General features: G+C 33.8%; 1 protein-coding gene across 8 annotated transcripts in view; it reads right to left on the bottom strand.

Annotated features, from left to right (window-relative positions):
* GALNT13 (polypeptide N-acetylgalactosaminyltransferase 13) overlaps positions 1-13249 on the bottom strand; it is a 593565-nt gene that overhangs the window by 206671 nt on the left and 373645 nt on the right. For all 8 annotated transcript variants that reach the window (XM_032286428.1, XM_032286423.1, XM_032286422.1 and 5 more), the window contains one exon: positions 9954-10124. In XM_032286428.1, the coding sequence (XP_032142319.1) occupies positions 9954-10124 (171 nt within the window). The remainder of the gene's footprint in view (positions 1-9953; positions 10125-13249) is intronic.

The following is a 13249-nucleotide window of genomic DNA, read 5'->3' as shown; positions in this document are numbered from 1 at the left end:
CAGGGCTCTGTCATGTCAGCAAAACACTGGCTTAGGAACCTTAGTTCTCTGTGCTTTTCTGCAGTTTCCAATTATCTCTCTCTCTCTTTTTTCTTTAATGTTGGTGGTTGGGTGAATTTACTTTTCACTTCATTTACTTCTGCTATTAAGGCACTGGAAAAGTAGTAAGATGTGGTTAACTGGTTATAGGACAAGTCTACATTATTGATTCTCTGCTTAACTCACAAACTGCTGTTTATTTGTTCACAAATTTAATTCACAAACTGCTATCTGTTTATTTGTTCACCTGTCTTATTGTTCTCTTTTTTTTTTTTTTTTTTTTTTTCTTTGAGACAGGGTCTCACTCTGACGCCCAGGCTAGAGTAGTGCAGTGGTGCAATCACAGCTCCCTGCAGCCTCAACTTCCCAGGCTCAGGTGATTCTCCCACCTCAGCCTCCAGAGTAGCCGGGACTATAGGCATGCACTACCATACTGAGCTATCTTTTGGTATTTGTTGTAGAGACAGGGTTTTGCCATGTTGCTTAGGCTGGTCTTGAACTCCTGAGCTCAAATGACCTGCCTACTCGACCTCACAAAATGCTGGGATTACACGTGTTAGTCACCACACCTGGCCTGAGTCTTTTCCAAAAGTTTCGGACTCCTCTCAACAGCGAGGGGATCAAGGCAATGCATGACATCTAAATTCTCTCAATCATGAAATCTAAACTCCTTCAATCTCTAGCTCAATGTGTTTAAAAATGTGTCTTCCTTATGGCCTTGTCTTTCCACTTGACTCATAGAAAATAATATCTCTTTTCCTCTTATTGTGGGCCAGCATTCACCCTTGTTGTCTCAACAAGCTCTCTCCTGACTACTCTTTCAGGCCCTTGCTCATTGACTATTAACATTTATGTTTTATGCCTTTGATTTCTAGATTGTTCTCTTGAGCTTAAAACCTGCGAACAAAGTTCTATCCTAAACCAGAAAAAAATTTTCATTCCATCTTACTACTCTTTTAAACTAGGGACATATATTTCCTATTCCCTTCACTGGTAACCTTCTTGAAAGGTTACTTTCTACAGACTCCCTTAACAACTTTTGACCTTCTAACTAGAAGGTAGATCCTGCTCCCACTTCTACAATCACTTCTTTCTGAAAGGTCCCCATTGATTCTGAACTCCAATAATCTGTCCTTAACTTTTCCTTTGAAACCATATAGCACAATTCATCAGCCTTCTGCTTGAAATTATTTTCGTTTCTAGCTCCCATTGCATTGTTCTGTAGAGGTTTTCCTTCTGCGAATTTGACTTAATTTTATGATCCTTATTGATAAACCCTTTCCTCTCCTTTTTCCTTGCTATCAGAATTTGGATAAGCTCTTAGTTTCACATCTGTCATATAAATGCAATTTGCCATTATAATATTATTTTGTGGATATATGCATTTAGTAATTTTTTTCTTTCATCTGAAATGTATCCTCCTAAGGGTCTCTCAGGGGCACTTTTCTCTTTCTCTCAGGGCTCTCTGCCTGGGTATGATAAGATCATTCATCACATACCTTTCTATGGTTGACTCCTAATCTGTGTTTTCATACCTGTTTTCTCTGCATAAGTTGTGCTTTTGCAGTTCCTCACTAGATGTTTCCTTTAAAAAATTCCTTTGACTCTGTTCAGTGTGTATACCATAGACCTGAGAATTTGGTATTCATCTGCTTGTCTTTTAATGTCTTTTATTTCCTTCCAGTCTCTTAATATAAAATTAAAAAAAAAAACTTTTTGGTGCATAATTCAATTATTTCCAAAATACTTCTACCTTTTTTTCTGAAGTATTTTTGACTCATCTCTGTTATCAGTGACTCTACTTTTAGTCTTCTATGTCTAACTGTCTTCTATGTTTGGTAATAATGAGATCCTCTTAGATGCTAAGATGCTTGGATGCTAAGAGGATCTGGATGGCTCTAGATTCTTCTGCTTCTGAAATTTATCCTAGAAACCATAGCCAGATTAATTTCTCTAAATCAATGCTTCTCTAAAAATGTAAACCAGATGTTCAAAAATCTATGTTAAGGAAACAAATTCTAGCTTCTTATTCTGGCATCAGTAATCTGGCATCACCCAATGAGCTTCTCCCAACCCTTTTTAACTATTTCTCTGCAGTAAAGTGTTTAGCTGTTACTGGTAGATGTTTTACATTTTTGTACCTTGGTACACTTGTTCACATCCATTAGTCACCTGGATTTTTCTTTGAAAACTCCCCTGTATATTCAAACTTGGTTATTCTTAGGCTAATACAAATCTTATATATTCTAGGCAGCCTGCCCTCAACACCAATGCCGTCTCCCTGCTCCCTCAACCAAGACATATTCTTCCCCTTCCACCTTCTTCTATAGCCCCTTATCTCTGTCTATCTCAAGGCACTGGCCAATTCTTATTGTATATAGTATTATATTTATTTCTGTGTACATTTCACCACTTCTGTAAGCATAGTCAGTAGATTGGCTTAATAGCATTAGACTATTAATAGATATTTACTGAATAAATAACATCAACAAAAGAGCAATGTATTCCTGTAGCCGCAAAACAATCTATTTGAAAGTTAAAATTATCTGTAATCTTATTTCTAAGATTCCAAAAATATTCTTTGTTCATACCTGCTAAATTGATGAGTAACAAAGGTAATTTCACTAATTCCAAGATATTTAAAGGCTCTATCATCTAACAGCAGTTTTAGAGATTGAGATTGATAGTATTTTATTTAGTTAGTTATGTTTTGAGATTGGGTCTTACTATATTACACAGGCTAATCTCAAGGTCTCGGCCTCCAGCAATCTCCCTGTCCCAGCTAGGATTACAGATACATGCCTTAGCACCCAGTTTATATTAGTGTTTTAGAATTTAAGATATAAAGCTTTATAACTATGTACAATAGTAAAGGTCTCAAAAAAGTATGCATTTGACCTGGAAAAATACTGAAGTTTTTCACCAGAAGTTGGTGAATCAACAGAAATTGTGGCAGAATACATTTAATTATTCAATCATGCTAAAATGTAATGCCTGTATTTTCACCAAGAAGACAATGTATTTTGTATGTCACACTGGGATAATCATCCAGTATAGAGAGAGGTAAGGCAACCCTAAGAGGCAGCCAAATTTAGTTGTTAGAAGTCTGGACTTAGTAGCTAGATCGAGTTTAAACACCAACTTGAAAGTGTTTGACTGTCAGTAAATCACTTAAACTGTGTGCCTCAGTTTCATCACCTATAAAATGTGGATCATGTGAGCTAATATATGTAATATTCTTGAAACAATACGAGCACAAAGTTAATGGTACACATTTTAGATAATATCTATCAAAAAAAGGGAAAACATCTGTGTTTACCAAGATTATAATTTGCTTCATTTTTATTGTTTTCAAGGTCCAATTAATTTTTAGAATTGTAATATTTCGGAGCTCTAAAACCCCTACAGATTTGGTCAAAAAAGGTAGTGGGAATGCATTGAAGTGACTTGTTCAAAGACCTCTAACTAGTTGGTAGCACGGTTAAAAAAAAAACCTGCTTTCCTTCTTTCCTCACTTCCTTCCTTCCTTCTTTCCTTCTTTCCTTCCTTTCAACTACTAATCTCTCCATTCATCCATATACCTTATACAGAAAAAGATTCTGGGTAGTTAATCAGAAACACATTTTTCCTGATTTCAAGCTCCATGTTTATGTACCTGTTTTCCTGTGAATTTTTGCACTGCCCTTCTAAAACAATTTCTCTTAATGTTCTTGAAACATCATTCCTTCTCACTAATTTTTTCTTTTGATACATCAGGATTCTGTTTAATCTTACTTGGCAAATAATCAAGGTCCTTGGAGAAAATCTCCAAAGAATGTTTGAGAGACTACAGCTCAGTTCTAGGCTGCTATTTATAATGTTCAAATAACACAATATCTAAACTGTTAGTATTTAGATTGGCACTAATTACATTTTCCATAGATTATAAATTGTTAAAGATAAGTAATAAAATGAGTCATTTTTACATCTACAAATATGAAGCACGAATAGCTGAAATATTGACATACAGCTGATTTTTTTAAAATTATAAAATCTAATGGCTTTGTTATGTTAACCATTTTGCAGGTTTAGGAACCAAAAGGAAATGAAATGCTGAGTTTCTCTCCCTTCTTCCTTTTTCTATCCACTGTAACCAAAATAGAAAGCAGAGGAAAGAGAAGGGAAGCAGAGGCACAAATACTCTTCTATCAGAGTGATGAATAATTAAGTGTTGAAGTAATTAAAGATTTTACAGCTAAAAAATGGGAAGTTTGGTGAATACTGCACGCTATTACAATCATCTGAACCTATGTTTGAGTATTAAGATGTGGCTTTTTGTAGAGAAGAAACTGTTACTTTAAGAGTTTATGTTGGCTTAGGTGCTGGACAAGGAAGCTTACTAATATCCTGCAGTCTATGAAACACAATCTCCGTGTTATTTTTAAGGGATAAGAAAAATATAATGTTCCTCTTAGTATGGGCAAATGATTTGTTCTGCTGCCAAAGAACCCACTTACCAACAAGCATGGGAATCAATACCTTAACCTGTGCTTAAAGAGCTATATTTCCCAATAAAAGTGTAGTTATTTTTTCCAAGTCTTTTTAAATAATTCCTAGGACCCAATAAAACCCTAAGCTTCCAAAAGCATGTACAGTAATTGGTGCAAATTTTAATCATTCATTGTACTTTCGTGCTTTCGGGGGATCAAAATAAACAATGGGGCTAGCTGGGACTAATATATTTAATAGTCTTAAAATATTTTGGTAAACATGATAAAATTATTCAGTATATAAATATAGTGTTTAACTTACCACTCTGAAAATTTTTTATACTACCCTAGTTTTCTTCTCATCCCAACAGGCTGCTAAGAAAATGTTGCAAATTACCCCTAAACTATAATAGAAAGTAATATAATATAAATGTACTTTTTTTCATAGAATATAGATTCAAACATTTTTATTGGAGGTGTGAATTTTTACTTAATCAATAGACATTAAATTTTAACAAGAGTAAGCAAGGAGGTTGACTAATTGAGCATTCCAAAGTTAATTCTTTCCTCTGGTCTTTGTTCTGCTCACAATGTTGACCTTTCCCTGTGCTGTTGTTTTCATACCTTTTATTGTATAGAGTGCTTTAAAGGTTTTGGTGGTATCTACTTCTGTTTCTTTTCTCCAATCCAAACGTATCTTATGATTGTATTGAAAAAAATCTAAAATAATCTGATAAAAATTAAGTAAATTGGTTGCTATTAAATATAAAAAACTTTGTCTTATATTTGTATAAGATTTTATAGAGTAACATTTGTGTTTTCAATTTATTCTAACTAGTGAAATTATAAATTGGAAGCAGTGATAATATTTTTGGGGAGGAATTAAATTGGCAGGAGATATCAGGAATATTAAAGCAAATTTCATGTTGTTCAACTGCGTAATTCTAAAGCGACCACTTCATATGCAAAAACTAGATACAGAAAAAATAATTGGTAAAAAAATAAACTTCAAACAAACTCTTGATGAACTTTAGTCACACACAAAAAATAGGGGAACAACCTAAGTAATTTAGACATTTGAAGGCATTAAAACCTACGTGGGGAAAAATATTAATGGCATAGAAAAATATTGATACTATATCAACTTTCACATTGTAGAGAAATTGAATAGAAATGCCTTGGAAGAAAATGCAACCACATTCTGAAAGGGGTGGCTTATTGGTGTTCTTCTTTATCCTTTTAGGTACTTGTCACATTTATTTTGCAATATATATGTTACATCATCAGAGATAAATTTAAAATCTAATTCATGTCAAGGACATTGCTCATTTCAATATTTTATAACACTTCACGAGTTAAGCAACGCAGGGAGAATAATTTTCCATTTTATAGTTGAGAAGACTAGGTAATTTCCCAATTGGAGGAGCTTGAAATAAAATCAGATCCTCCAAAGCTAGCTTCAATGCTGCTTCTATGATCACACTACAATGATAGAAGAGATAATATATATGAACATTCTATGAGTTTTTCATGATAAAATACAATCATAATCAGAGACATTAATAATGTTACTTGATTTATTTGATCTTCATAAACTCCTAATTCTAATTAAGTGAAAAATTGAGATCAGGTGAATGCTAATAAAAAACTTATAAAATCAAGTAAAATAGGTCTGAAATAAAAACCAGTAACATCTATGTTTATTGCTATATTAGAATTATAAGAACAACTAAAACTCTTTTGTTTTACTTTAGAAATATACTCAACATGGTACCTGAAGTAAAAATGAAGGCAGTCATATTAATAATATTAGTGGTGATTGCATGTAAAGGAGTCCATAAGATGTGAAGGGTAAAAAAAAGTTAAATTTACTTAGAAATTACCAATAGGTTTTTAATTTAAAAAATCTATTTTAGTCAGTGTGAAATTAAAGTGGAAATAAATATCTTTATAATTATTTATTGAGATTCACCTACAGGGCATAATTAAGGACTAAATCAATCAATAAGACTTAAGCCAGGCTCATTTCTAGAGGTCCACATCACTTTAGTAGTACATATATTCCTGTACACCCACACTTGGACCACTTACACTAGACTCCTGCCCTCATCCAGCATACCTGCAGCCAGTGCCAGAGAGTGAGCAATTTTACAGGAGAGGTTGCCTTACCCATGTTTGTATGTGTGGAACTTGGCATAGTGCCTAACAGTTTGTATGCGTATGTTTTGTGTATGGAATCAAACTTATTTCAGTAGCCTAAACCAGATCACCTCCAATTTGTATGCATTATAAAAAATGCATAATTAATCCCCAAATTAATTAAATGATTTAGAGGATTATTTGCATTATCATGTATCTTTGCTACTACTTGCCTATTCCATTAGGTAATGTATATGCATAGTTATACAGGGGTGATATGCTTGATGAGTTTCAAACCCAGCCATTTCCTAGGCAGTAGCCTCTATGACCAGGGTCAAAACTTCAAAAGATTATAGCCAGATAAAGTTAATTACATAAAGTGGATTTGTTACAATAAATATATTTTCTCCCTTTTGTTGAGACACAGGTACAGAGAAATATTTCTTCAAGTCCAAGAATAATGACAAATGGCAAATGACCCTCAGCCTCCAAGTCAAGGACATAATTAGAAGGAGTTGTGGAGTTTGGGACAAGTATTAATTCCATTTCTACATGGGCAGTTTCTACTAAACTCCACTGATGGTGCCAGGTAAGAATCCCGGGCCACCGTAGTAAGATCTTCTAACTTATTAGTAGTGGGAAATCCAGATTTTTATTTAAAACATCTCATTTATAAAGCGTTGGTAATTTTTGAAAAGTAAAACACTTCTACAGAGCATATTTCACATAAAAGCTCCTAGTTTTATGACTTCAGTTTAAAAAAGTACTATTTGTTGCACACATAATTGAAATATTCTTGAAAAGTCATATAATTTGATTATTAAATGTCAAGGAAAGTTTCCTGATTAAAGAAAACTATATATTAAGAATTATGTATGTTATTCCATAGTTAGAAAAATAACAAGTATTTCACAAACTCCATTTATTATGAAAATGAAAATACCAAAGCCCAGAAGTTGGCAAGAGAAAAATAAGAATAACCATGTTAAACTTTACTTTAAATGTAGTATAACTGATTTAGGTCACAAGTTCAACTTCACTTTCAATGTAAGCAGATGCATGATTGTATTCTGAATGATGACTAGCCAATTATAGTGACTACAAAGTTCTGTCATAACTGACATTTTTAATGAAGCATTCCACTACAAAAATTAAAATTTCAGCTTCATTTTCATCACTTTAGCTATTTAGAATTCTGTTAATCAAGTAGGAAAAAAATTGTCTTCAACACCTAGAATGATTTATCTGTTTGTATGACTGTGAGAAAAATGATCACATCTTCAAGTAATAGATTATAAGTTGGAAGCAAGTTCACATTACAGTTGTGCTGATGAAAATTACCTGCAGGCTGTTACAACAGAGCCCATGAATTAATTAACCTTTTGCCATAAAAATCTAGAAACTTCAGCAAAGACTGAGGTTTCTCTGTTTCTCTTGCTTCAGCTTCCTCAGCATGTTAGGAAATAAAATGATGTGCAGTTACTGAAGCAGACAAAATATATGGAGAGTTTATCAGTTCTCATGTTACTGCAATACAACCACATAAATTATGGTTAAAATATAGCAAGTTAGATGATTCATCTTTTGTTTTATTTAATGAAAGGTAAGTAATAATGATTGATTTCTACATAGATGTTTATTTTATGAATGAGATCAGTAATTTCTTACTGTGAATATTGGCTACCTCTTATCTTCCTTTTGACTCTGTGAGAACATAAATAAAGCATGTCTTTTGCCAGTTTTTTTTTAATGAGTATAAACATGCTTTCTTATAAACAGCATTTTCAAAAGAATAAAAACATTAAGTATATTGGTCAAGCATTCTGATAGATTTCACTTGGAATCTAAAGTTTAAAAATCAGCTAACACTAAATGAAAGCAATTTGGGAAAATATGATTTCTAATAAATGATGGTAACATGAGCCACTATATTTTCTCAGGTTTTTAAAGGTAAGTATAAATAAGACTTGGTGAATTTGAAGATTATAAAAGACTTAAGACTACTAAGTTACATTTTAAATATTGACATGATAACTTACATGGCTTTATACAAATGTTAGAAGTCATGTTTTATTTTTCTCTTTGATGTAACAGATCTCTTTAAGAAGTTAATTTCCATAATATTTAATTGTTCAGTAGCAAATGCCTTCAGCCATTCTCTTCCATTAGCCAATTTTTAGAGTTTAATTTTAATTAATTCATTATATAATTAAGTAGGTGATAATAGATAAGTCATCCCTTCAGTAGGTTACCAGACATTCTTATTCAAATCATGGATTTTATATACAGTAAGTCAGTCTTCACTTAATGCTGTTGCAGCTTTAAGTGAAATGACAAATAAAAGGTCCTCAAGTAACATCCTTTTTAAGTTCAATGTCCTTTCACTATAAGATACATGACAGTGTTTTCTGGTATTTTACTTCAAGTTGCAGTTTCCAAAAACTTGCCCCACAGTGCTAAGTAAGGACTTAAAGTATATGGTTTAAAAATGTTAGGGTGTTTCTCTCATGTTCCAAAGGAAGGATGATTTGCCAAATTCATCTTTAAAGAACTAAACTAGTGAATGCTTCCCAAAGTATTTTTCAGGAAACCGATTTTCAGTTTCAGGTAAGAAGTCCACAATGTGTTTAAGTAGAAAGATGATGATAGTTTTTTTTTTTTTTTTTTTGGTCAATAAAGTGGGTAATGCTTATACAGACAGAGATGTATATGTTTTTTATTACAAGTAAGCCCATATGTTACTAATCAATATTCCAACTTAAGTAGTATTTGAAGTATTTTGGGGCAATAAACCCTTCATAATTTTGAATACATTAAAATTTTACAGATGGATCTATGAAATCTATAAGGAAGATAGCTTTTTAAACATGGTATATTTAGAATATTTACCAAAATATTTTTGGATATTTCAATGTTGAGAACACTTCTATTATAAACCATATACTTTAAAAAGTAAGACACACATTTATTTGAAGTGTCAAGGCTAGCACATTTCTGTCAGGTAGCAAATTCACAGTAAATATATTTTGAATATAAGAATACATAAAGCTTCAAAAGATATTTAGCATTTTTGCCAATACTTAATGTTTGCCTATACTAATTTAAATTAGATTTAATATTGTTATTGATTTTAATATGATCATATAAAGGGTCATAATCGTGTGTGTGTGTGTGTGTGTATGTATGTGTGTGTGTATATATATATATATATCATAATGAGGATATGACTAAAAAGAACAGAAAACTACAATATTCCTTAGTTTTTATGGGAATCTATATAATCTTCAAGAGATATGATCTACATACCTGACAGGTAATGTTCTGTCTCCTTTCCTCCTGTCCATTTCTCTTTGGGGAACAGGATACCAGCGGAAATTCAGTTTCCAGTTAAAGCCCCCATAAGTCATGTCTGACCCAGCCATATATTCAAAGGTATCATCACTAATCACATCAATGATAGGGCAGACAACCGTTTTCCTGCCAAGAAATTAAACCCAATTTATAGACACATGATAATTAAAGTGTTACATTATCTTCTTAAAACTGATTATAGCTGATATAGCTGGTAACTATTTTGTTACTTTAATATGCCTTTAGCTTCATTTTATCCTATTAGTCCATGGAATTCTTTCATTTGAATATATATTCCTTACAGTTTATGCTATCATTTGAAATATAATCAAATACACTAATTGACCTTCAAGTTTATTTCCAAATGCATTCTAAGTACTAACTTAGCAAGACAGGCATGGTCAATTTTTCATAAAACCTCCACCCACAGCATGATTAGTAGAGCTGCTCTGAGATTATGCTTCATTTTAGCTACAACACTTTGAAAGGCAATAGCATTCAGGGAGGGAAGAAGGAATGACAGCAAATTAGATCTGGTAGTTAACGTTTCAAGGAGGGTAGGTTAGTTTAGAGGAGTGTTCTGGGACCATCTTCATGGAGAAAACACCTACTAGGAAAAACAAACAAAAAACAAAGAGTAACAATAAAAATAATCTGTCAGTATATGTTTCCTATGAAAAATGATTGACATTCTTCCGAGTGAAATGATCTCAAATTAAGGGTTTACATTTATAATCCAAATGATATCTTCTAGATTATAATTTAGAAGTGAATTTTTCTGAGACATGACAATTTATGAGTGAAACGTCCTCACTACATTTATAATCTAGATGATGATATCTTAGGGAAAGCTAAGCAACTTCAATCTCTGGTGTTTTATCCCATTTTCTTTTTTTTTCTTTTCGAGATGGAGCCTTGCACTGTCTCCCAGGCTGGAGTTCAGTGGTGTGATCTCAGCTCAGTGCAACCTCTGCCTTCCAAGTTCAAGTGATTCTCCTGCCTCAGCCTCCTGAGTAGTTGGGAACACAGGCGCCCTTTGTATTTTTAGTAGAGATGGAGTTTCACCATGTTGGCAAGGTTGATCTTGAACTCCTGACCTCAGGTGATCTGCCAGCCTTGGCCTCCCAAAATGCTGGGGTTATAGGCATCAGCCACTGCTCCTAGCCTACCTCATTTTTCTTAAAGTAAGAGCCAAAAGGTTGTCATTTTAAATGGTAGCTTCCTAGGGTAGAAAATTGCATTTGGGAAAATCATTAGGTACTCTTTTAATCCACATTGTGCCTTGTCTAATTATTGACCTAACCCTTACTTACGTATTTTGTTATGGGACCCACCTTCTGTGATTTCTAATCTGTGATTTACTAATTACAAGTAAATGTTCAGGTCTACCCAAATTGTATTAGTTATAGCTAATTCTGAAGACCAGAATTAGTATTTCATATTTGACAGAAGATAAGTTTACAAATAGGCATCTGAATCATCCCTAGATATGCAAGGCACATAAAAATCCATTATTTATTCTTGTTTTGTAACGCCAGTTTCACCAATACTTATTTTCAATTGAGTCTTATATTCCACACAATTGGCCAGAGCCTCTATTTATCTGCAATCAATAAGATTCCTCTAGCCTTGGAAAAGCTTCTTGGTGACTCTGCAACTAACAAAATCAGTATTTTTCTCACTTCCTTTATTAGATTTAATGATTTAACTTGTGGGGAGAAGAAATTTTGTTTAAAAACCTTGAACAGACTTTATCTACTTAAGGCAACTTTAAAATGTATAAGCAGGACAATATAATAGGGTTCATCATATGCAAATACAGTGTAATTATGTCGTTAGATTAAAAAAAAAAAAGCCTATGCATGACCATATGGAAACATTCAAAACTCATTGAGTTGTATATGAAACGTGTGTGTTTAAAAAAAATATTCCAAAAGCTGCCAGGAAATGCATTTTTAAGCTCATTTTACTTTGCCAGTCTTATTGTTCTGTGAGTGCTGTACAATACACTGAGTGGAAAAATGTTATTAGCCATGTACAACACTCTATGGACTGAAAGTTCCTACTGCTTTCCTCAACTGCTATGGCTCATTTTACTGAGAGCTTCCATTCGTCTTCCTGGCAAGTACCAAATTGGCTGGATTAGCTGAGACTAAGTAGCTCCTATCTTGAATGTCTAATTAAATATGTAAATTCTAGAAGGACTTTTCTACTATAGGCAAAATGACTATGCAAGTAAAGTGTTATGTAATGTTGTAATTTTATTTCTGTGCTCTGTGTGTGTGCGCATGTGTGTGCATTTTTAAAGCATTCCAGGTGAATTTGCACTATACTGACTCGGAGTCCTGGTGTAGTATACAGAACACTGGCGGAGGATTGGAAAGAGCTAAATTCCTGTTCCCAGCACTTCCAATGACTGGGGCAAATTGGTTGTTACTTTCTTTGTTCCTAGATAAGAATATCTACAGTACCTACCTCAGAGGGCGTTACAAGAACACAAAAAGGTGCTTTGGAAATGTGCTTTATAACACAATGATACTATTTCAGATTACATTTATTGCTTTCAACTAAAAATTAATTTAACACATTTTTATTATTTGAATTGATTCACTATTTCTTAATCAAATGCCTATGTCCAGGATGAATACACCAGTCTTATTTATCAAATAAGTGGGAAAACTTACTTTTAAGAAAAGCTATAGGATGATGATCCAAGATGGCCAAATAGGAACAGCTTTGGAGTGCATTTCCCAGTGAGAATGCAGAGGGTAAATGACCACCACATTTCCAAACGAATTTTTACTGCCCACAGACTAGGAGATTCCCAGACAGAAGAGCACCATGAGTCTCCAGCACGGCTGTTTAGGCCAGCGCAGTGGGTCTCCACACAAAAACTCACACAATTCTGGATGCAATTTCAACTGGCACCTGGAACACCTGGGAGACAGTGTCGCCCATTCAGCTGAAAAAAAGGGGGCTGAAACAGGGAGCTAGGTGATCTGGTTCAGCAGTTCCTACCCCAACAAAGACCAGCAATCTGAAATGCTCTGGATTGAGAGTTTCACGGCAAGCATGGCTGGACCCAGGATGGTCCAGCTCTATGGGAGGAAGGGCATCCACCATTACCCAGGCAGTTCTAACTATACCTCTATAAACAAAACCTCAAGGAAGTTCAAACAGCAGCTGGGCAGAGCCCTCTGCAGCTCAGCAATGCCTCTGCTGGCAGACTGTGACTAGACTACTTCCTCGCT

The sequence above is a fragment of the Sapajus apella genome, unplaced genomic scaffold, assembly GCF_009761245.1.
Source record: "Sapajus apella isolate SASKATOON/1434 unplaced genomic scaffold, GSC_monkey_1.0 scaffold18, whole genome shotgun sequence".
Classification (NCBI taxonomy): Eukaryota; Metazoa; Chordata; class Mammalia; order Primates; family Cebidae; genus Sapajus; species Sapajus apella.
This window is presented reverse-complemented; position numbering and strand designations above follow the sequence as displayed.